Source organism: Marasmius oreades, chromosome 4, assembly GCF_018924745.1.
Source record: "Marasmius oreades isolate 03SP1 chromosome 4, whole genome shotgun sequence".
NCBI classification, from domain to species: Eukaryota; Fungi; Basidiomycota; class Agaricomycetes; order Agaricales; family Marasmiaceae; genus Marasmius; species Marasmius oreades.
Window position 1 is genome coordinate 3081449 of NC_057326.1, and position 20391 is coordinate 3101839.

General features: G+C 44.3%; 4 protein-coding genes across 4 annotated transcripts; all 4 read left to right on the top strand.

Annotated features, from left to right (window-relative positions):
* Window positions 1-239: 239 nt before the first annotated feature.
* On the top strand, window positions 240-569 carry E1B28_007807 (uncharacterized protein; the record flags this gene model as incomplete). Its single annotated transcript, XM_043152584.1, has 1 exon — window positions 240-569. One exon carries the CDS (start codon window positions 240-242, stop codon window positions 567-569), a length of 330 nt encoding a protein of 109 aa, XP_043010670.1.
* Window positions 570-4395: 3826 nt separating this feature from the next.
* E1B28_007808 (uncharacterized protein) lies at window positions 4396-4701 on the top strand (the record flags this gene model as incomplete). The annotated part of the gene is made up of 2 exons (XM_043152585.1): window positions 4396-4582; window positions 4643-4701. The coding sequence occupies 2 exons, from the start codon at window positions 4396-4398 to the stop codon at window positions 4699-4701; spliced, it is 246 nt and encodes an 81-aa protein (XP_043010671.1).
* Window positions 4702-5571: 870 nt separating this feature from the next.
* E1B28_007809 (uncharacterized protein) lies at window positions 5572-6338 on the top strand (the record flags this gene model as incomplete). The annotated part of the gene is made up of 6 exons (XM_043152586.1): window positions 5572-5713; window positions 5777-5965; window positions 6012-6032; window positions 6084-6172; window positions 6232-6252; window positions 6300-6338. The coding sequence occupies 6 exons, from the start codon at window positions 5572-5574 to the stop codon at window positions 6336-6338; spliced, it is 501 nt and encodes a 166-aa protein (XP_043010672.1).
* Window positions 6339-6897: 559 nt separating this feature from the next.
* Window positions 6898-8021, top strand: E1B28_007810 (uncharacterized protein; the record flags this gene model as incomplete). The annotated part of the gene is made up of 5 exons (XM_043152587.1): window positions 6898-7055; window positions 7119-7281; window positions 7346-7435; window positions 7497-7680; window positions 7756-8021. 5 exons carry the CDS (start codon window positions 6898-6900, stop codon window positions 8019-8021), a joined length of 861 nt encoding a protein of 286 aa, XP_043010673.1.
* Between the last annotated feature and the right edge of the window lie 12370 nt (window positions 8022-20391).

Sequence of the window (20391 nt, forward strand, 5' to 3'; positions counted from 1 at the left end):
ATCATAATTGGATTCAGATTCGCGTTCGGGTTCAGATGAGTGTGCCCGACCCCGCCGTACACGTTCAATTGGAACACCTGGCCCCTTTGTTTTTGAGGTCTTTGTCCTTCGAGCCTTTCAATGTAAATATAAATTCAGCCTCTCTCGTCCTTACCTCTCTTTTCATCCCACTCAATCCCATAATTTCAGTGCCAATGGCTCCCGGAAAAAGGTCTCCAAGGAGAATTGAACAATCAAGGATGCTAACTCATCCATATCCCTCTGCATTCCCTGACTCTTCCACAACTCCTCCAACACCCAGATATTCACTCCGCTCTCGTGGAAAAAAAAATGAGACTCCTGCAACGCTTTCAGCTGCGTTCGCAGATCTGCCCCGAACTCGCGACAAACGAGATTGGAAGCAGCTTTTGTCCTCCCCACCCACTAGAAAATCGAAAGAAAAGGCCAAAGGAATTGATTCAGTCCCTCCGAGTTCCAACAAGGAAGACAATTTGGGGATGGACTTCAAAGCGCTGAAGAGCATGGTTGTTGGCCACGTCAAAGACCTCGAAGAGTTAAGCCTGCTTTGAAAGTTGAAAGAAATGACCACCTTAAGCATGGATCTTCAGGTTCGTACATTTGGCCTACACTTCGGATATAACTGAATGACCGTTTGTAGGAATCCAAGCATGAATCGGAGAATTGCGACCGACTGATGGAGAGCCTGAAAGCCAAGTACTCTTGTCCGCAGTGCAAGAAATTTTTTAATGAGCTGCGAATGTGAGGACCAAATCCATGTATTCTGCATACTTGTTGACCCTTCCTTAGATTGGACTGTGGCCACAGCTTCTGTTCCAAATGTATTTGGAACTGGCAGCATGACTGTATTAAGGGTGATTATGACAGGGAACCTTTACGGTGTCCTCAACCTGATTGCCAGAAAGATATTGTCTTTGGTCCAATTGCTGACTTCACGCTGCGAGACGCGACCTTGAGGGTAGCCGAGCACTTGGGTTTGGAAGTGAGTGGGGAGGCACACTTTTATTGGCCGGGGCATATTGGCCTTCGGTGCACATTCCAAAACAGCCTGTCAGGATTGATTGAAAGTGACGATGACGGCTGAAAGCTCACCCTTGTAAAGTATAAGTTAGTATAGAACAATGTACTGTACACTTTATAATCCTTCTCAACGAAGTGTGGTCCAGCGTCCACCACGTCAAGTTCGCTTATCGCTATCGAGGTCAGCAAATTCTTATCATCTTCAAACCACAAAAATCCATCCACTAATTTACGCTGCTGCAAGATGGCAACTTGATAAACTACACCTCCAAGTGGTGATAGGAGCCAGGAAATTCTAAGATGATTAGCAAGGATACAAATAGGAAATAACAATAGATGCACTCACTGTCAAAGCATCAACAGCGTCAACAGCATCAGGAGATAAACTCCATGCCTACAGCCAGAAATACCCCAACAAACACGCTGAACTCACTTCCCGCTGGTTGGGAGTAGGGAAAAGACACTGCCAGTTTACAGACCTTCTGACCCTGCTGTCGCATCGAGAAAACTATCGGAAATTGTGCTCTCTTGATGGGACACTGAGGCTGACGTCGCACAACTTGCTGCAGCCAATAGGTTTATGTACGTCCTCTTCTCGCCTCCATACTTTGGTTTGCCAGGCTAAATGTTACCTCCTACAGATGTTGTCGTCCAAATTCCAGCTCCTTTGACAGTCATTTTAATGTTGGTTATTGACCTTTGATTCAAACTTTTTGTCGACGGCAATGATCAGCCATAACCGCGTGCAAGCACTCACACTGCTGTGATGCTGTTGCGTCAGAGTGCAAACGCAGGAGCGGCCAATCAACTGGGCTGAAAGTGAGAAAATCAGTTCCACTTTCAGACCAAGGGAAAGCTCGGCTGATTTTTTCCCTTTCAGGGTAGTCATCAGCCGAGCCGATGTCCTGTAAATCAGTGTCAGTTTTGGGATGACTGATATCAGTGTAATCAGTCTACCTGAAATGGGCACTGATTTCTACATAATCAGATCATCTTTCCACACAGCCAATATTTTATCAATCATTTCTCCTTTCGGGCGACGTGAAACTAGTCCTGATTTGGTAGATATTAATCAACAATTCGAGCAAACTTATTCAGCATGTATTAAATAACCTTTCAATTGTATGTATCTATTACTTGATTTAGCTACAATCAACTCACAAATAAGTCAAGATTATTTTTTGGTAATTCCAGTGTGAATCCTTCCTCGTCGAGGAAGCTACTCAGGCCACTCGTGAGAAAGGCGATTTTCTAGTGCCGTCCTACAGGTTACTCCTCAACTATACCTGGCGGCTCTTAGTGATTATCAGGGCTGTGAAGAATATCAGCTGCTGCTTGGGATCAGAAACAAGATGCGCCCAAGCGAAACATTGGCTGTAGTGGCCTTCACTGCACAGATTGTAACATTTAAATTCGAAATCTTACAATTTGCTGAAAGACATAGACATCATTGAGCAATGTATCTTGTTTTTGTAATTTTCTTGATTAATCGGTGAATATGATGATGTCCTTGTTTTATGCCTCTTTCTCAACTTTCCTAAGTTGAACTGATTTCCAAGGCTGAACATTTGATGAAACTATGGTGACAACCATGGTGTGAGAAGGCCTCCGTCATTTCTCAGCAGTTGGGTCAATGTTTAGCTGGCCCAGGTCTTCCTGATTCGAGTTATAGGAGATAGGAGATAGAACAAGCTTAGATATATATGAATAGGTATTTGTTGTTCTGTTGACTACATAGTATGCTGATAGAAATGAACTGAGAGAAGTAACGACGAGGAGGACTCCAGATCACCTGCAGTGTGATGATCTTCGACACCGCGACCCTTTGTACATTTTTTAGTATAAGTTGTAGTACTATACACTACATTTTGTGTAGCGTAGTATTTCAGGCTGCTATGCTCCCTATGGTCTATCACCTCATCCCAGCTACATTTTTGTGTCCAGCCAGTAGCATTAGTAGCGGACACAGGAAAGGCATTGGCCCGGTCGCAGTCCGCCTGCCCCCCGCCTCCCCAATTAGTTCGTACCAGTCATGCGAGATGTGCCCCCAGGCTGCTAGTCATTCCCCAAGCCCTTCTATGTACAATATTGTATCCTCTCAACTCCTAGATATACATATATGATATACTATGACTTCAGACCAGAATGACTGGATTCAACAGTATTTCCTCAAGTATCCAGATCATAACAGCAGGTTGACAGCAGGACTTGAATTCTTGACAACGGAGCCAAATGGAGCAATTATACTGTGACTCTGGCTACTGTCCGCCACTGACTTGCACACCCATGGAGCTCGCTCTAATAGTTCTGGCGCTGGTTCCCATGTGGGACCATGCCGTGTAATCTAGCTATCTGTCTTAGTTTTTTTTGTGTATTTGTCGTGTCTGCTGTACTCTTGACATACATGTATAGTGACCTTTTATTCTTGTATCCACCTGGCACTCTCAATAGAGATAAAGTACTGTAACCTTTCTTTTTGTCAAGCTGTTGACGTGAAATCACATAAAGCAGGTGTCACGTTGATGCTGCCCTATAATAACAACGTAATAACGAAACTGCCCACTTCTCCTTACTCCTCCTTCAATCTCTACCGCCACGCAGTTCAAATTCATTTCGACTGCATCACAAAGTCAGAATGAATCCGTTTTGTCTGACATTCAAGCAGTCAGAATCCGCTTCTGCTGCACTTCTCATTCCCTCCATCCAATTTCAATTCATATACAGGCCAAAAGGTGTCAAGATGTGATTCACTGCATAGAAGCATACAACGTACTTTCAAAGCCCCTTGATACTTCCCCACAGTAACTGTCCTTGATACTCCCAATGTGGCCACTATCATCATTATGATTCTGATAGGAGGCGGAGTGCAATCGTTCCGTCCTCGAGTCTTGGGTTTTTGACAGGCAGTTGCACTTATGAACAGGTGGAAGACACTAGGGTATTCTTGATGAGCTGGTATGTGTATGCCCTTATTGAATTTATACTTCATACTAACTGAGGACTTGCTTCTGGTAGAGCTCACCACCCATCAATGTTGCATGTACAAAGGAACCTACTGATGGCATCCCATCATTCTTCCAGACCCAGCAAATGGTGGGCCTGTAATATTCCTCTCTAGCTATCCTCAATGTCATCAATGTTAGCCGTGGATTCTGGCACACTCCATTTCTGTTGCTTCCTACATCATCCTAGCACATCCATCATATATGGGGCCTTTCATTATTGTCTTCTTGGGAATCTTTCCTAGCTTCCTGCAGGCACGGTGCATACAGTAACTCAGAGGGCATTCTGTGTTGATGCTATATCGGTACACATAGTACGCAGGGATGTCCGCACAGCAGTGGTCGAACATTGCCCATGCGTCTATCGCGTCGAGTCAGGGTATCCTTCACCTCACCAGGAGCTCAACTGGAAGGTTGTGCTTGGAAAAAGATTGGAGGAGGCAGTCTAGGTCAGGGGGATGTTGGAAGTCGGAGGCCTGCGAGGTATAAGGAAGATGGAACAGTTTTGATGGGTCATATACAGCTACGGTTCGATGAGGATGGTAAGTATCTTGTTGAATTAGTTTGTTCTCTAGCGCTAATTTTTGGGTCGACATTTACAGAACATATGCAGCAGCTACTTTACGTTAGAGGAAGCATTGATCATCTCAACTCTACCTGAATCTGTACTCTCTGACCACTACCTCCCATCACATGAACTCCGCAATGCTCCTCATCCTTTGGGTTCCATTTTCCTCGCTCAAAGTTCCTCACTTCTTTCCACCACAGTCTTCCCGAGGCCAACAAATGTCATCTTCATCTTCCATTAGGGAGTTTTTTGACCTTTGAGAACCCTACATATGTGATTACCAGGAAGCATCGCTGCTTCAGCCATGGCATCTTTGGGTGGTATGTCAAACGTGGTTCGTACATCCATGGCATTGGCTCTTATTGGGGTTCCAGGGAGAGATGTAGGCGGAGATTAAAGAGGATGGGACACATGCTGTCTTTGAAGGTGAACAGCAATAGACAGATGGTCAGTCTATTGTTTTGTTTCTGCCCATCGTGTTCTCACTTGCGCTAACCGAGGTTTACTTTTCTAACCAGTGCTCGGCATATACATCATAGAACATGTACCGTTCTTCTATCCTCTACCATATTACAAAGCGATGCAGAATCCGTCTCAGTTCATTTTTTGCTCACCATGAAAAACGACCAAGTATAGGGTAGGCCTGTACAGCTTCCAACACCTATTCTTCTCATTTCCCACTACGAGGTTCTTGTTCCTCACATTTGCCTTTCGATTTCAATGTTGTTACTGATGTTGGTGTACTGCTTCTTTGTCAGCATGCCAGATCATCTCCAGTCGTTGAACATCATTCCACCTCTGGAGATGCACTTCTCTCATTGCTGACACTTTCGTTTGACGATATGCAGCTCGTTGGGGTTCTCCCTACCTTCTTGTGGATCTGTATATCTGGCAATCAAATACCAAGAGGGTGTTCTTCCACTTGTAGTTATTGCTATATCACAGTGGTGGAGTTTGGCAACAATGTGCATGATGGGATTGGTGATTCTCTATCTTATAGTGTTGTTCCAGAGAGGTCTCTGTATGCCTAGCAGGTGTTACGAGGGAGAGGAAATGGACAGAGATCAATCACATATGGGTGTATGTATATGTTCCGACAAGGATGGTACATGTGTTTTCCCCAGTCTGTCTGTTCTCTCTCACTAACCAATGTATTCCTTTTGGTCAGAGGCTGGTGTCTATACCAGCCAAGAGCATCTGAATCTCTATCACTCGAATGTCTACATCAAACCTGGCTACTTCCTTGCGGTCTCCGGTCTTGATATTACCTCTGACACATACCGGAGTTACGAATTACGGAGTAACGGATTGACACTAGGTCAAGGTCATCCGTTCAGTGAAGACACGACCAGTACAGGTATATGGCTTTACTTCCACATGTGTTACCAATGGGTCAAAGTCAGCTGTGTGGCGCGGAGATTCTGGTATGGTGATTTTCATGGTTGGCTATGATAAAATCTGATCAATCGTATAAGGACTTCGTCGATCTCCAGAACGCAATGGCTATGGTCTCGAACTCAGCCCACATCATAGCAAAAAAGAGAAGACTGCTGACATTGTCAACGTGAGTGTCACAAATTTAGTTTTCGCTACACCCTTCACTGAACAAACGTCTCCCATTAGGTCTCGAACAACATTCAGCAGGTACGCCCTGGTCCGAATTCTGGGATCAGTTGATCGAACGAATGCAGGTGCCCGATTTCTTGAAGTCAAGACAGAAGTGTGCGTAGGATGAGACAGTATCCTTCGTGACGCTGCAGCCGACATTGAAAGTATGCAGATTGAAAGGTAAATATCTCTTCCAGATATGCTACTGATGGTAATCTGATTGTTCTTGATTAACCAGCGCCTCTTCCTTCAACGCGTTTTTGGATCTCGATTCAGAATATTCCTTGTATAGTCAGGATGTTCTAGAATGACTTGAAGGTGAATATCACGATTGTTTGGAAACTTGAGGAGATACATTGTCAAAAAGGTTCCCAAAGACACTTCTTTCGCTACCTAATACCCGAGTCACCAATCCGCAGCTTTGATAGTGGCAGAATAACCATGTTTCTGTACATATACAAACCCAATAAAGTGTCCCCCAGCCTCCGCCATACTACTCATCACACCCACTCCTCTGGCAACCAACCACTAGTCTTTAGGAAGTTCTTGATGCAATCAAACAACAATGACAGCCCCCTCGATTTGCAAATTGTCAATGTTCAATTGTTCCCACAACAATGATGAGGCTTAAATCCAAAAAAGGGGAAAGAGAAAACAGCCGTGCAATCTATGGAGCCTAAAATGGGTGTAATGGTCCTGGAAGCGGTGTCATCACCTGCAACATCTCTTACAACAGTTCTCAAGTCTGCCAGTCCTAGTTCAGAATTGTCCAGCCAAGGTCGCACTGTAAAGAGTGTAGAGTCGACAGCAGCAGTCAATCCTCAACAGTCTCTCTTGTGGTGAATCCCAATCCCATCACCACTGACACAAGAACTTTCCCCTGGAGAACATCTCTCCTTCAGTGCCTCCAAGTCCTCTTGCAGTTCTGCAAGCAGTTATACATCCCAAACTTCCTACACAGAATCTGACCAGGGCCCAATGAAGAAGGAAAAGGATCCATCAATTGTAACATATGACCCCTCAATGGCGACTCAGCTGGGTTTGGAGGACATTCTGGCCAGTAAAGTCCTGTTTTTTCTCGATTGGCACACCTGCTTTCTGACTGTTTTCGACTCTTTCTAGGTTTTAGAGGGTGGGGGTTTCCATCCGCGTCGAGTCTGCAATGGCAGTTCTTACCAATGGGACAGTGGTAGATAGTCAACATCCAGAGTTGTTCTGGGTACGTCTTCCCCCACTTCTCTCTCCCTGGATGACTCTTCTCATCAAGAACGATAAACTAGGCAATCCGTGGCTTGTCCGCTTCCTTTGGCATCATCACCTCCTTGACCATGAAGACCCATGCCATTCATCCCATTGGAACTTTCTTCCAATACGCATGGGACATGAACATGATGAACGCAACACACGCATTCTCCTCGTTCCAGACCTACGCTACTGATCTAGCACCTCACAACACGTTTGGCGGTGAGCTATTTGCCCTGAAAGGGAGTGCAAGAGGCTGAGTACTCGTTGTGTTGTTGGGGAGTCATTACAGTGTAGTCGAGGAATACAATTGTACTGTGGCTCCGTTTCTCGATGTGTTACCGGCCCCCACGAGTGCAAGGAGTTGGATCGACATCGTTATGGCAGGAGCGGCTGGACAGTTGGATATTACTGGGGTTGAGATGCCACAAGATACATTTTATGCGAAGTCGATGACTCCTCCTGAGGACGGCCAGTTATTGACCGAGGATGCGTTTAATGAGTTATTGAAATATTTGGCTGAGGAAGGGTACAATTCTGAATACGGTGAGTCCCCCCTGTAACGGTTTGGCATGCTTCAGGATGAGTTTGGTAGTTTTGGCATGTGGAATAAATGGAGGTCGAAATTCTGCAATTAATGCTGTCCCTCTCGATGGCCAATCTGAAAATTTACCGTCCCAGGCATTACAGCTGTATACAGTGTGTGAGCACTCATGCTGTTGTAATGCTGTTGCATGAGAGTGCAAATGCGGGAGCGGCCAATCAATTGAGCTGAAAGTAAGAGAATCAATTCCACTTTCAGATCAAGGGAAAGCCTGGCTGATTTTTTCCCTTTCAGAGCAGTCATCAGCTGAGCCGATGTCCCCCAAATCAGTATCGCTTTTGGGATGACTGATATCAGTGCATTCAGTCTACCCAAAATGGGCACTGATTTCTACCTAATCAGATCATTTTTCTGCACAACCAAGATTTTATGAATCATTTCTCCGTTCAGGCGACATAAAACCAGTCCTGATTTGGTAGATATTAATTAATAATTCGAGCGAACTTATTCAGCATGTATTAAATAACCTTTCAATTGTATGTATCTATTACCTGATTTAGCTACAATCAAATCATAAATAAGTGGAGGTTATTTTTTGGTAATTCCGGTAATGGGCGAAGTATACCACTCAAGAGTCATCCTAATATCAGAGCTATGGGAGTAGCACCAACACCAAATCAACCCAAAAACTAGTAAACCTCCGTGTAAAGTCTATCAATAACTCCACACACCAGGAAAGATTGCAAGGGTGGACTGCTTGGCAAAGGTTATGCACAAGATCACAGTCTCAGTATCGTACGAAGGTCTTATAAAATCAATGTGCAACTGCAAGTGTAAAAACACCACAGCTACAGGGATTCTAAGGTTTGTAGGGGCTCTGTTTATTGTCCAGTGGACTAAGTGGGACTGTGAATTTCGTCTACAGTAAGACTAATTCGAACGATTGGAGACTATTGCCCTCGACGGACACGAAAACTAAGTCCTCGGCGGACACGAACGCTAAGACCCTTGACAGATCACGAAACAGTAATCAAGACCTCGGCAGCCTACGGACGGATAGTTCTCTAGTTTTGACCTCGACAGTCTCATATAGTTCAAAACAAATCTTATCGTTAATGCGACTTAGTTGACTATGCTACAAGGTTCTTTTTGCACTTTAAAACAGTGCTACGGAGCGATATTTATCGTATTAAGAACTAGAGTGAGCCCGAATTGCTAGTTAAAGCTAGTGCCGCTAGTAGAATGTGCCGTAGGCGCAGCTAGACCAGTTAGAGAGAGCCGTAGATCGTGTCAGAAAACTGTATGACCGTTCGAAACCTCTAGAACACTATGAGCAGAGGACTTAAGCGGTAATTCACCGAGTTCTACTCTCTACATTCTACTATGCACTGGCATATCAAGGGATTGTACTATTAGAAGACTTGTAGTCTTCACAGAACCGTTTGTAGCAGAACTTAACAAAGTCAAAAGACCTTCATACTAGGAGTACCTACTTCTACGGGGGATTTAGTTGACAAGAAATCGGACATAGGACCACACAGACTAGGAGAAATTTGATATGACCGTAGATCGAGTCCCGATCTGAGGAAAAGACAAAAAGACATGATACAGATCCCAGATCACAGATAGAGTACCTAGGAACCAGGCAGGAAAGAACAACGGATCTCGGAGTCCACGCTGTTCATGTGCTACGGCGACTCGGAACTCTGGATCCATATGCTGGAACTACTTGGACACACAAAGTCCATATGATTTGATAACGTCGAAATGCAGGATAAGGTCCGTAGGCAGGAAATACCATATGGTACGCCTATGTAGGTCCATTCTACATGCTGAAACAAAAATAAAGATCGGTCCAGATTGGTCCAAAACATATGATTCGAATACGGAAAAGCTCCGTAGACAAGATTCTGCACATGTAGCAGTCCCTAGCGATAAGATTCCACATGGATTCGTAGCTACGGTGCATTATTTTTAGAGATGAAACAAGTAGAGATAGGATTACAAAGCTAGTGTAGAAGTAGTATAAAAGCAGCTCATGTATCCGTAGATAAAAAAGTACTACCCGTGCGTAGGAAAGTCCTGAGTGGGTTGCCCGTGAGTAACTGCTCTTGACACCCAATAGAGAGATTTGCCCTGTCTTTGAGCAGTGAAACGATAAGATTTGATTTGAACTATACGAGACCGTCGAGGTCAAAACTAGAGAACTATCCGTCCGTAGGCCGCCGAGGTCTTGATTACTGTTTCGTGATCCGTCGAGGGTCTTAGCGTTCATGTCCGCCGAGGACTTAGTTTTCGTGTCCGTCGAGGGCAATAGTCTCCAATCGTTCGAATTAGTCTTACTGTAGACGAAATTCACAGTCCCACTTAGTCCACTGGACAATAAACAGAGCCCCTACAAACCTTAGAATCCCTGTAGCTGTGGTGTTTTTACACTTGCAGTTGCACATTGATTTTATAAGACCTTCGTACGATACTGAGACTGTGATCTTGTGCGTAACCTTTGCCAAGCAGTCCACCCTTGCAATCTTTCCTGGTGTGTAGAGTTATTGATAGACTTTACACAGAGGTTTACTAGTTTTTGGGTTGATTTGGTGTTGGTGCTACTCCCGTAGCTCTGATATTAGGTTGACTCTTGAGTGGTATACTTCGCCCATTATCGTTTCACTGCACAAAGACAGGGCAAATCTCTCTATTGGTGTCAAGAGCAGTTACTCACGGGCAACCCACTCAGGACTTTCCTACGCACAGGTAGTACTTGTCTATCTACGGATACATGAGCTGCTTTTATACTACTTCTACACTAGCTTTGTAATACTACCTCTACTTGTTTCATCTCCAAAAATAATGCACTGTAGCTACGAATCCATGTGGAATCTTATTGCTAGGGGCCGCTACATGTGCAGAATCTTGTCTACGGAGCTTTTCCGTATTCGAATCATATGTTTTGGACCAATCTGGACCGTTCTTCATTCTTGTTTCAGCATGTAGAATAGACGTACATAGGCATACCATATGGTATTTCCTGCCTACGGACCTTATCCTGCATTGCGATGTTATCAAATTGTATGGACTTTGTGTTTCCAAGTAGTTCCAGCATATGGATCCAGAGTTCCGAATCGCTGTAGCACATGAACAACGTGGACTCCGAGATCCGTTGTTCATTCCTTCCTGGTTCCTAGGTACTCTATCTGTGATCTGGGATCTGTATCATGTCTTTTTGTCTTTTCCTCAGATCGGGACTCGATCTACGGTCATATCAAATTTCTCCTAGTCTGTGTGGTCCTATGTCCGATTTCTTGTCAACTAAATCCCCCGTAGAAGTAGGTACTCCTAGTATAAAGGTCTTTTGACTCCGTTAAGTTCTGCTACGAACGGTTCTGTGAAGACTACAAGTCTTCTAATAGTACAATCCCTTGATATGCCAGTGCATAATAGAATGTAGAGAGTAGAACTCGGTGAACTACCACTTAAGTCCTCTGCTCATAGTGTTCTACAGGTTTCGAACGGTCATACAGTTTTCTGACACGATCTACAGCTCTCTCTAACTGGTCTAGCTGTGCCTACAGCACATTCTACTAGCGGCACTAGCTTTAACTAGCAATTCAGGCTCACTCTAGTTCTTAATACAATAAATATTGCTCCGCAGCACTGTTTAAAGTGCAAAAAGAACCTTGTAGCATAGTCAACTAAGTCGCATTATCTCCCCCAAACAAAAGAGGGCTGTCCCCAGTCCATCTAAGGACTGAGTACAACATCATCTTCTATCGTTTGAATTGATCTACGGCTCTTTCATTTGGTAGTTCTACTAAAAGCCTTCAAAATGGCCTGTAGATCTACTCAATCTTATCTATGGTGTACACTCTAGTGCACAACTGTCAAGTCTCTGACTTAGAGAAATTTTTGAGCTCAAGCTCTACGCTGACCAGCGCTAATGTTCCCAAAAAGGAAATGTTCCGACATCAAAATGATTTTCCCACGCCAGAACTCCTACGATGCAATCTTCCGTCGTTAATTACTTCCATCATTTCTTAATTATGGCCTCATCATTCCGTAGATGATTTCAACAGCCTCGAGGCTTTAATTTCCGTAGATCTGGAATATTCTACAACATTCTGCGATGTTCTACGGTCATGTGCTGGTTCATATGTTGGATTTGGCTATAAAAACCGCAGCAGTTGGACTTAGCAGAAAATTTCTTTCCTCCCTTCTCCCACCTGCTCTACGGTTGCTCTTCACTGCCGTTCTTCACATTGCCTTCACCACCCCTCTCATCGTTCTCGAGGTGAGTCTAAACGATCTACAGAGGCCTCGGAGTTTGCTCCGAGGCCCGTAGATTGTTTTTCCTTTCTTGTATGTTTTCATGATGTTGGGTACTAACACAACGCCGTAGATCATATCCTAATGCCATCACAATCTGCGAAGAGCAAGGGCAAGGCCCGGGCCGTTGAACCTGAACCCGAACTGCCGTCACCGGAGATTCTTGATGCTCTGGAGGGAAACCTCCGCTATATCCACAAATGGGTAGAGGGTCTATACAACCGACTCGTCGCCCATTTCACCGACCAATCCCAAATGCTGCAAGAGTTTTCAGATCACCGGTCTCTTTTGGTAAGCATTTCTCTATTCCCTTATCATTTCCAGCTTCCAATTTTCCCTAGAACGATCTACGAGAACAACTGAATCGGTTCCAAGGTGAAGACTGGATCATTCCAGCTCTTCAGCTACTGGCCTCGCTCTCATCGTTTGCTGATGAATGGGACATTCCAATGGCCAGCTGGCGGATGGGACCGACTGAGTCCCTCTCTTTACAAGAACTCTTTGGTGTAAGTTCTTTCTTCCTTTTTACTCGTTTGGCTTATCAACATGTATCTTCCAGGTTTTCAACTTTGATGCTGAACCCCCAGTCCAGTACATGCCAAATACTCCTCGACTGGAAACTTCCTCTACGGTAAGTTTCAAGTCATTCATTTTGTTTCTCAGTGATGCTAATTGTGACAGCAGATTCCTTCTTGGGTTTCTTTGCCTACGGTAGCTTCAAGCTCCGTCGGTGCTGCTGTGAGTCCACCTCCAGCTGCCAGAACTCGATCGGCCTCTGGTTTGCCCAGGGTTCTCGCTTCCACTCTGGTTGCTGGTTCGTCCAGCACCGTAGATTCTTCCAATACGGTTGCTGGTCTTTCTAAACCGGTGTCCAAACGCAAGGTAAGTCCATCTTCTATTTCTTTTGGTTCTAACTTTGTTCTAATCAAGTCCCTCTAGGCCCCCGAATCTTCTATGGTAGAGTCTATGAGGTCCAAGCGATCGAAAATTGTCAAGGCTAGGGTCACTTTTGCAGAGTCATCACTTTTTACCTGTTCTTAACTTCTTTAACCATCCCTTCTTAGCCTTATCGCACTTGATCTCATACCAGAAAGGGGCCCGTAGCTACCTCAGAATCGGAGGCCGCAGCTACTGACCGGTCCTCGAGGCAAACGTCAAGCCAGACCAGCAAAAGTAAAGGGAAGGCCAAGGAGTCTACGGAGAACACTGGAGCTTCCGTAGAGGAACTGTGGACTTCTGGAGCCCGGTCTCACGTGTTTCCTGAGGAGTGGATTGGTGCCGCTCACAGCAAGTCTCTTAACTCGTATCATTTGTTGCTAAACTAACGCCGCAGCCCAGATATGGAACTCCAATTCGATCTGGGCGAAGCCAAGCTCAGCCTGGAGTCGATTCTGAAAGCCGGTCGATCCGTAGCCTTCATAAGTTTTCCTGTTCTTTTCTTATAATCTTTTATTCTGACTGAACTTTGTAGTTCGATTGTCTCACTCCCTGCGGTCACTGTACCTACTTTGGGTATACCGATTGTAAACCAATCTGGGCCGCTAGCGGTAAGGCTGGTCATAGGCTGACCTGTGCACGATGCTTCGCGGGGAAGCAGAAGTGCTCCTTCTTCGATCCTGACAGTTCTCGAGCTGGGCTCAAGAAACTTGAAGCCGCCTCAAGCAATAACCTTCGTAAGTTCTACTTGTTCAATTTCTTTTCATTTCTTCTAAGTCCCTTTACCAGTTTTGGCCAAAATCGCTCTCCGGCTCAATCGAGAGTTACGGTCTTACGAGCAAATGTTACTGGCTCAGAAGACCACCTACAACGCCGCTAAGATAACCTGGTCAAACATCCAGGAGAGTCAAATGGCTCTACGGGCAGCTGGGAGGGATCCCGTTGAAGTCTTCAAAGGTCTTGGTGACGATGAGGACTTCAAAATGACTCCCTCTCAAGTCAAAGCTCTCAGCGACGCTCTTGGCTGGTCGCTTTCTGGTTCTGTGGTGGAAGAGGTCGAGGAGAATGCTCCTCTCTCCGTTCCCTTGGTAAGTTTTATTTCATTTCGCATCTACGGGGATCTCTATGATTCACCCTTATTCTGGTCGTCCAGTTCTATTAACCCGCCAGCTCCCATAGCTACTTCTGGAGCTTCCAAGAAGGTTAGCGCAGATGAAGAGGAAGAAGAAGAGGGTGAATCTGATGGTGGTTCATCGGACTCTTCTTCTGCGGAGGCTTCTTCATCCGTAGCCAAGTCCAGTACGGTTCAGGACGCTGAGGGCGCTGAAGATCCTCAAGTACAAGAACCCGTAAGTCAATCTTTTAATCATGTTCTATCTTTTATTCATATTATTTCTAGGAAGTAGCGATTACAGCTCACAACTTGATTGACGATGAGGCTGAGGAAGCGGTAAGTCTCTTACTATCTTTCCGTAGACTGGTTCTAATCATTTCTTTCTAGAGTTCCGAAGATTCAAGCGATGGGGAAGAGACTGACGAGGAAGAAACAGCGGTATCGCGGATATACCCTACTAGTACCTAAATAAACGCATTTTTAACATTTTTATATATAATATAATCAAAATGGGAACATAATATGAGGATTAGAGCAAGCCCAAGCTGCTAGTCAAAGCACGGGTCTATTTGCGGGTTATCCAAAGTACAGAAAGTACAAAACACCCTATAGATGAGAGTCTTCGACGTTCCGAAACCTGTAGGAACTGATGAAGCAGCCTTTAAAAACCTTCGTTCATTTGGATAGGCCTCGTCTCACTCGCAATTACCTGTAGCAAACATGGGGACACTTGATTTTACTATCAATTTATTGATTTCTTCGATATTGGTTGAAAAGACGGAAACAACTCTTAGAAGTACATCTGGAAGTAACAATCGGACGGATGTAACTATCTAAAGTCCACTTCGGACTTAAGGAACGGAAACAATGCCAGTGGCTGTAACTTACAGCTGGAAACAAGAAAAGGGGCGGATGTCGACGATGTCTGGTCAGAAAGGACATTCTACCAGGAAAGAACCATAGGAACGATCCCTGGAATGTAGATCGAGCAGTTTTGGACTATTCCAGATCGGATAGAACAAGAGAGAACAAGGGAGCACATGGGGACTCGCCTTGGAAACAAAAAGGGGTCAGGATGTATCCACATGCAAATGTCAAAGATATCCGACTCGGAACAGGAATAAAGAAAATATGAGGAAAAGGAATAAGGAATACTATATTCTGGACAGTTTTATATCTAATTGACATGTACTATACCTGATTAAGGGTACTTTGGTATCTCTGAAAGGGATTTCTCTATATTTTCGACTTTTTACCATATCTTCGACGTTTGATTATTATTTATTCGAAAAGGCGTATATAAGGGAGGATGGTAGCAGCAGTATTTTCCCCAGTAACCTACGACAGAAGCCTAAGTGCTTTCACTAGGGGACTCTGGCTCATACTTTGCCCCACTTCTTCGAAGTTGGTGTTTGTATTTGGAAAAGATTGGATTTGAACTTTGAATTTGATTTGAATTTGTTGCCACTTTGGTACTTGGAAACTTTGAACTTGTAGAGTCGCTTTGACTTGAATTTGAATTGAATTTGATAGTTCTATTTGAACTTAGAAAGAATTGAACACCTCCTCGAAGTAGTGAACTTCGTAGAAAGCCTTTGTCATTTTGACTTGTGAACACAGAATTTGAATTTGTTTTGAACCATATAAAGCCCCACCCTTGAAGTCTTATCTTAGAGTTCTCAGTGAACCTTGCTGAGAGCGTCCATTGATACCGACCTCCACAAATCAACTATGCTAATTGCTAGTGTTGGGTTTGATTTTGCGCACTTTGTGCTTGGAGTGTGTTTTGCTGCACCTAGTAGTAGTTCTTAGTGCCATTAGCGGATTGGAAACTTTCCCCTTCTGACCTCGAAGGTCTTTCTCCCGTAGCTCGGGCCATTATGGAAAAGTTGGCATGGGAACGACTAGCCTACGAAAAGGCATTTGGTCGTCCACTGTTTCATAAATGGTAAGTTGAATCCCTTGTCTTAAAAGTTGATACTAACTCTTCATTAGAGCATAGTCTTTCCTCTTTTGGACTTGGTGTATCTCAGCGAACTCGAACTTCATATATTTTTGTAGTCATTTCTTGTTGTCCTGTCTTGTATCAATAGCTTACAGTTACTGTAGCTTCTCTTGATTCTTGTACTGGGCTTCTAGCCCTCTTATCTTGTATCCCTTTTTCTTTTTGGCACGCGCTACAGCACCTAAAATCCTCTTTTGTATTTCTAATTTCATATCTTGTAGTAAATCAAAACTTGTTTGATTTGTACCACGTGTGAACTGAGTTCAAATGAGTTTGACTTAACTCCACTGTTTAAGTTAGAGTATTGACAGGCGTGCCCATGTATCTCTATGCTCGGAGTTAGATGAATCTATCCGTAGCACATTGTTCTATCATTCTAATCGCTATGCATCTCTCGTGTAGGTTCTCGCTTATAAGTTTTTCTAAGCGATGATTATCTTTTCAGGATCCGTAGGTACACCCGTATGTTCATGTAGGTGTCCAAATCGCAAAACTTGAATCTACAGTCAAGTTTTCAGGAACCTAAGGTACCTCTCCCCCAAACAAATGAGCAGTCAACTCCTGTTGACGAGATGTTGGATCCGGGAGTCCTTTAGGACCATAAGGTAGAGAAAGTCATCTACGGCTGGATAGTAGAGCACAAAAGGTATAAAAGGTTGACTGTAGACATCCAATTCTTCACTACCCAGCTCTACCCGCATTCGTAGTAACCAATTCTCAACTCTTACATTCTCATATCATCTTTAAAATGTCCACTCGTAGTGAATTCGTTCCCACTAAAATCTGGGTCGAACGCGCTACTCCGATCGTTGAACAAGTCAGCCAGTTGCGTTCCTATGCTAACAAGCTGTCCGCCGAACTGTTTACCGAACAGCTTCTCGACGTTGTGGTATGTTCAGCATCACTCTCTATCTCTGGTTCATTGTAATGCTTCTGCCATAGGTTCAGACCAAGCTCCAAAGCTACCAGTCTGCCAAAGACGATGTCACGTTCGATCTTTATCGCAACGTCGTTGAGATGGTCACCACCGACATCGAGCAGTTCTCTCTCGATAAGAGCGTTGACTTCGCAAAGGCCAAGTCGTTCTATGTCGAGATGTGCGCTGTGCGCAACAAGGCATCTGCTATCAAGCGCAAGAATGTAAGCTCTTATTTTATTAATCTTTCTAATTTTTGATATTGACTTCGCCGTAGGGAGCTAGCTCTTCTCACAACGAAGCTACTATCGAAATCTCTGATACTGAGGAAGCAAACACTAAAGTAAGCCCTCCAGTTTGTTCTAAAGCAATCTACGGCTCAATCTTATTACCAGAATGACGACTTCAAGATGAAGGACGCTACTAAAGGGAAGGATCCTATGAAAATTCGCATTTCCAAGAAGAAAGAGGTCCGTAGATCGCATTATTCGTTTCATATAAATCATTTCTAATCTTTCCGTAGATTGAAGCAAAGCCTGCTAAGAAGGCTCGTATCGATAAGGCAGGCGTAGACCTTACGCCCGAATCTGAGGGTGAGTGTCCACCTTGGGACCGTCCTCTCTTTATTCGTGGCCGTAGCATCACTTATGACAACTTGTTGGACAGAGGAGAAGAAATGCAGAGAGTCTACGCATCTCTCTGTACTCAAGGTCATAGCCAGCATGCCAGCCCATTTTGGTATGGACTCCCTTTCTGCGTCCGACCTCGCCGCCATTCAGACCCTCCTCCGTACGGAGGTCAATGCATCGGCCTTTTCGATCCTTCACCAAGGAGCAGCGTACCGGGCAGCCTACGAAAAACTCGTCGAGGCAAATCAGCTAGTCCTTTCCCGCCTCGCCCTTTCTGTCGAACAGTCAGCTACGTCGACTTCAACACAGGAGAGGTCTACAAACCAGCCTACTGAGGCGGATGCAGGTGCTCCTATGGAGTCTATTCAGTAGTGTATCTTTCCGTAGATCACTCTTTTAACAATGGCTGGCTGTAGCGATAAACGGTGTCCGCTCCTTTCATATTACTGTCATTTCGTATACTTGTGCACTAGTTAGATTTTATTAGAATCTAACTAGATTTTTCAGTTTCATATGTTCAGTCAGATCTGAGAAAATCTAACTTTCTTCTTAGCAGACCTAGTAACTCTTACTGGATCATCCATTGGATCCTCAGATTCGCTAGGTAGCTCAATTTCATTATCATTTTCTGCCGTAGCTGAGGCATTACCATTCAGCCTCAGGTTTTGAGCTTTGTCAAAGATGTAATCCACTCCGAGTTCATACTCAGTTGGTTCATCTTCGTTAGCCATGGCTTCTAACTCATCCTTAGATAGCTGAATTAAATCTTTTATTTCCGTAGGAAGGTCAATGTGGTATCGCGCTGCATGAGGTAGGATGCAAAAGGCTCCGTATTTTCCCCATAGCAACATTCCATCCATTTCCGCTAAGATATACGAGCCACCTTTAGTACGTCGAATGACTACGCAAGGCCCAAAGTATCTAGGGAACATTTTCCTATCCAAGTTCTTTTCAATAGCGGTATTCCGTACTTGAACCAAGTCTCCGGGTTCAAAGTTTAAGGGTTTTATCGTATGTATATATTCCCGTTCATACTTGATCAAGCGTCTACGCTTTTCTTCTGTAATTCTATCTCACATAGCTGTTACATGTGTTCTGTGTTTAGCCAGAGCTTGCGCTCGAAAGCCAATTAACTCTTCTCGTGATAGAAACCTCTTGGGTAGTTTCACTAGCCACGTAGATTCCACAATATCAAGCGGTAGTATAGGTTCTGCACTGGTAACAAAGAAGTAGGGGGAGCAACCTAGGTCTTTCCTAGTTGTTACTCTATCCGCCCACAAAATATGCTTCAAAAACCAGTACCATTTCGCAAGGTCTCCAGCTACAGCTTTCGAAAGCGCGCTTTGTAGATCAAAATGCGCTCTCTCAATCTTTCCATTCGCTTGAGAATTGTATGGTGAAATCTTAATGCTACAGACACCATATTTGTCCGTAAGCCACCTTGCCATAGCAATCATTTGTGGTGCATTATCTGTAACAACCTCCTCGGGACAACCCCATCTACTAATGATATCGTCAAAGAACCACTCTGCGAGTATTCTAGCTGTATCACTTTGAATAGCCCTTGCTTCGGACCATCTGGATAGTGCGCATCGTCCGTGAACAATCAGTTTACAACTGTTGCTAGCGGGAGTCATACTTAAAACATCTACATGGATCACTTGGAACAGCGACGGAGTGTGAGTAACTACTGGAGGTATCCTTAAGAGATCGAGCCTTCGATCCTGGCATTCTTGACAGCTACAGACGAACCAATCTATGTCCTTATCCATATGCGGCCACCAAAATCGTTTCTCCATGATTGACTTAGTCGCAAACATTCCTTTATGTCCTAGATGATCGTGACTTGCTACGAGCATCCACATCCTTTTATCAGGAACTACATACAGCCTATGTTGGGTAGAACCATCCGTAGATCGTTTGTACAGTCTCCCATCGGGGTCTAGAAAGAATTTTGATCCCAATGTAATGAAACTGTTCATTTCATTTTTAGGTAACTCACGTACAAAATCCACTTCGGGATCTAGAAGCCACTCTTCAATCTGTGGAACTTTCTCATCGAACTTTTTAATCTCATTCGTATATTCATGTATAGGCTTATATGGATGAGAATCGTTCCAATTGTCATCTACGGCGGGCGGAACCACTGGTACTTGCTTCAAAAATGTTGAAACATAGTCTGGAGGTTTCCGTAGCGCCCAATTTCTTATCTTATCTACAAAGTTTGCTTCATCTACGGTGGACCGTAAGTCTTCTAAATAGCAAAAGACAGATGTAGCCAACTTTGGTTCTTTCTCAGCTAATGAAACCAAATAACCTGACCGCGGATCTATATCATCCTTGAACGTATCAATGTCAAAAGGTTCATCCTCGATTCCATCTCCCATTCGAAACTTTACTGGCTGACCATCGTCGTCAACCAGGAATTCTTCCCATCCTTCTGGTCTAGGCGTAGATATCCCACCAGGA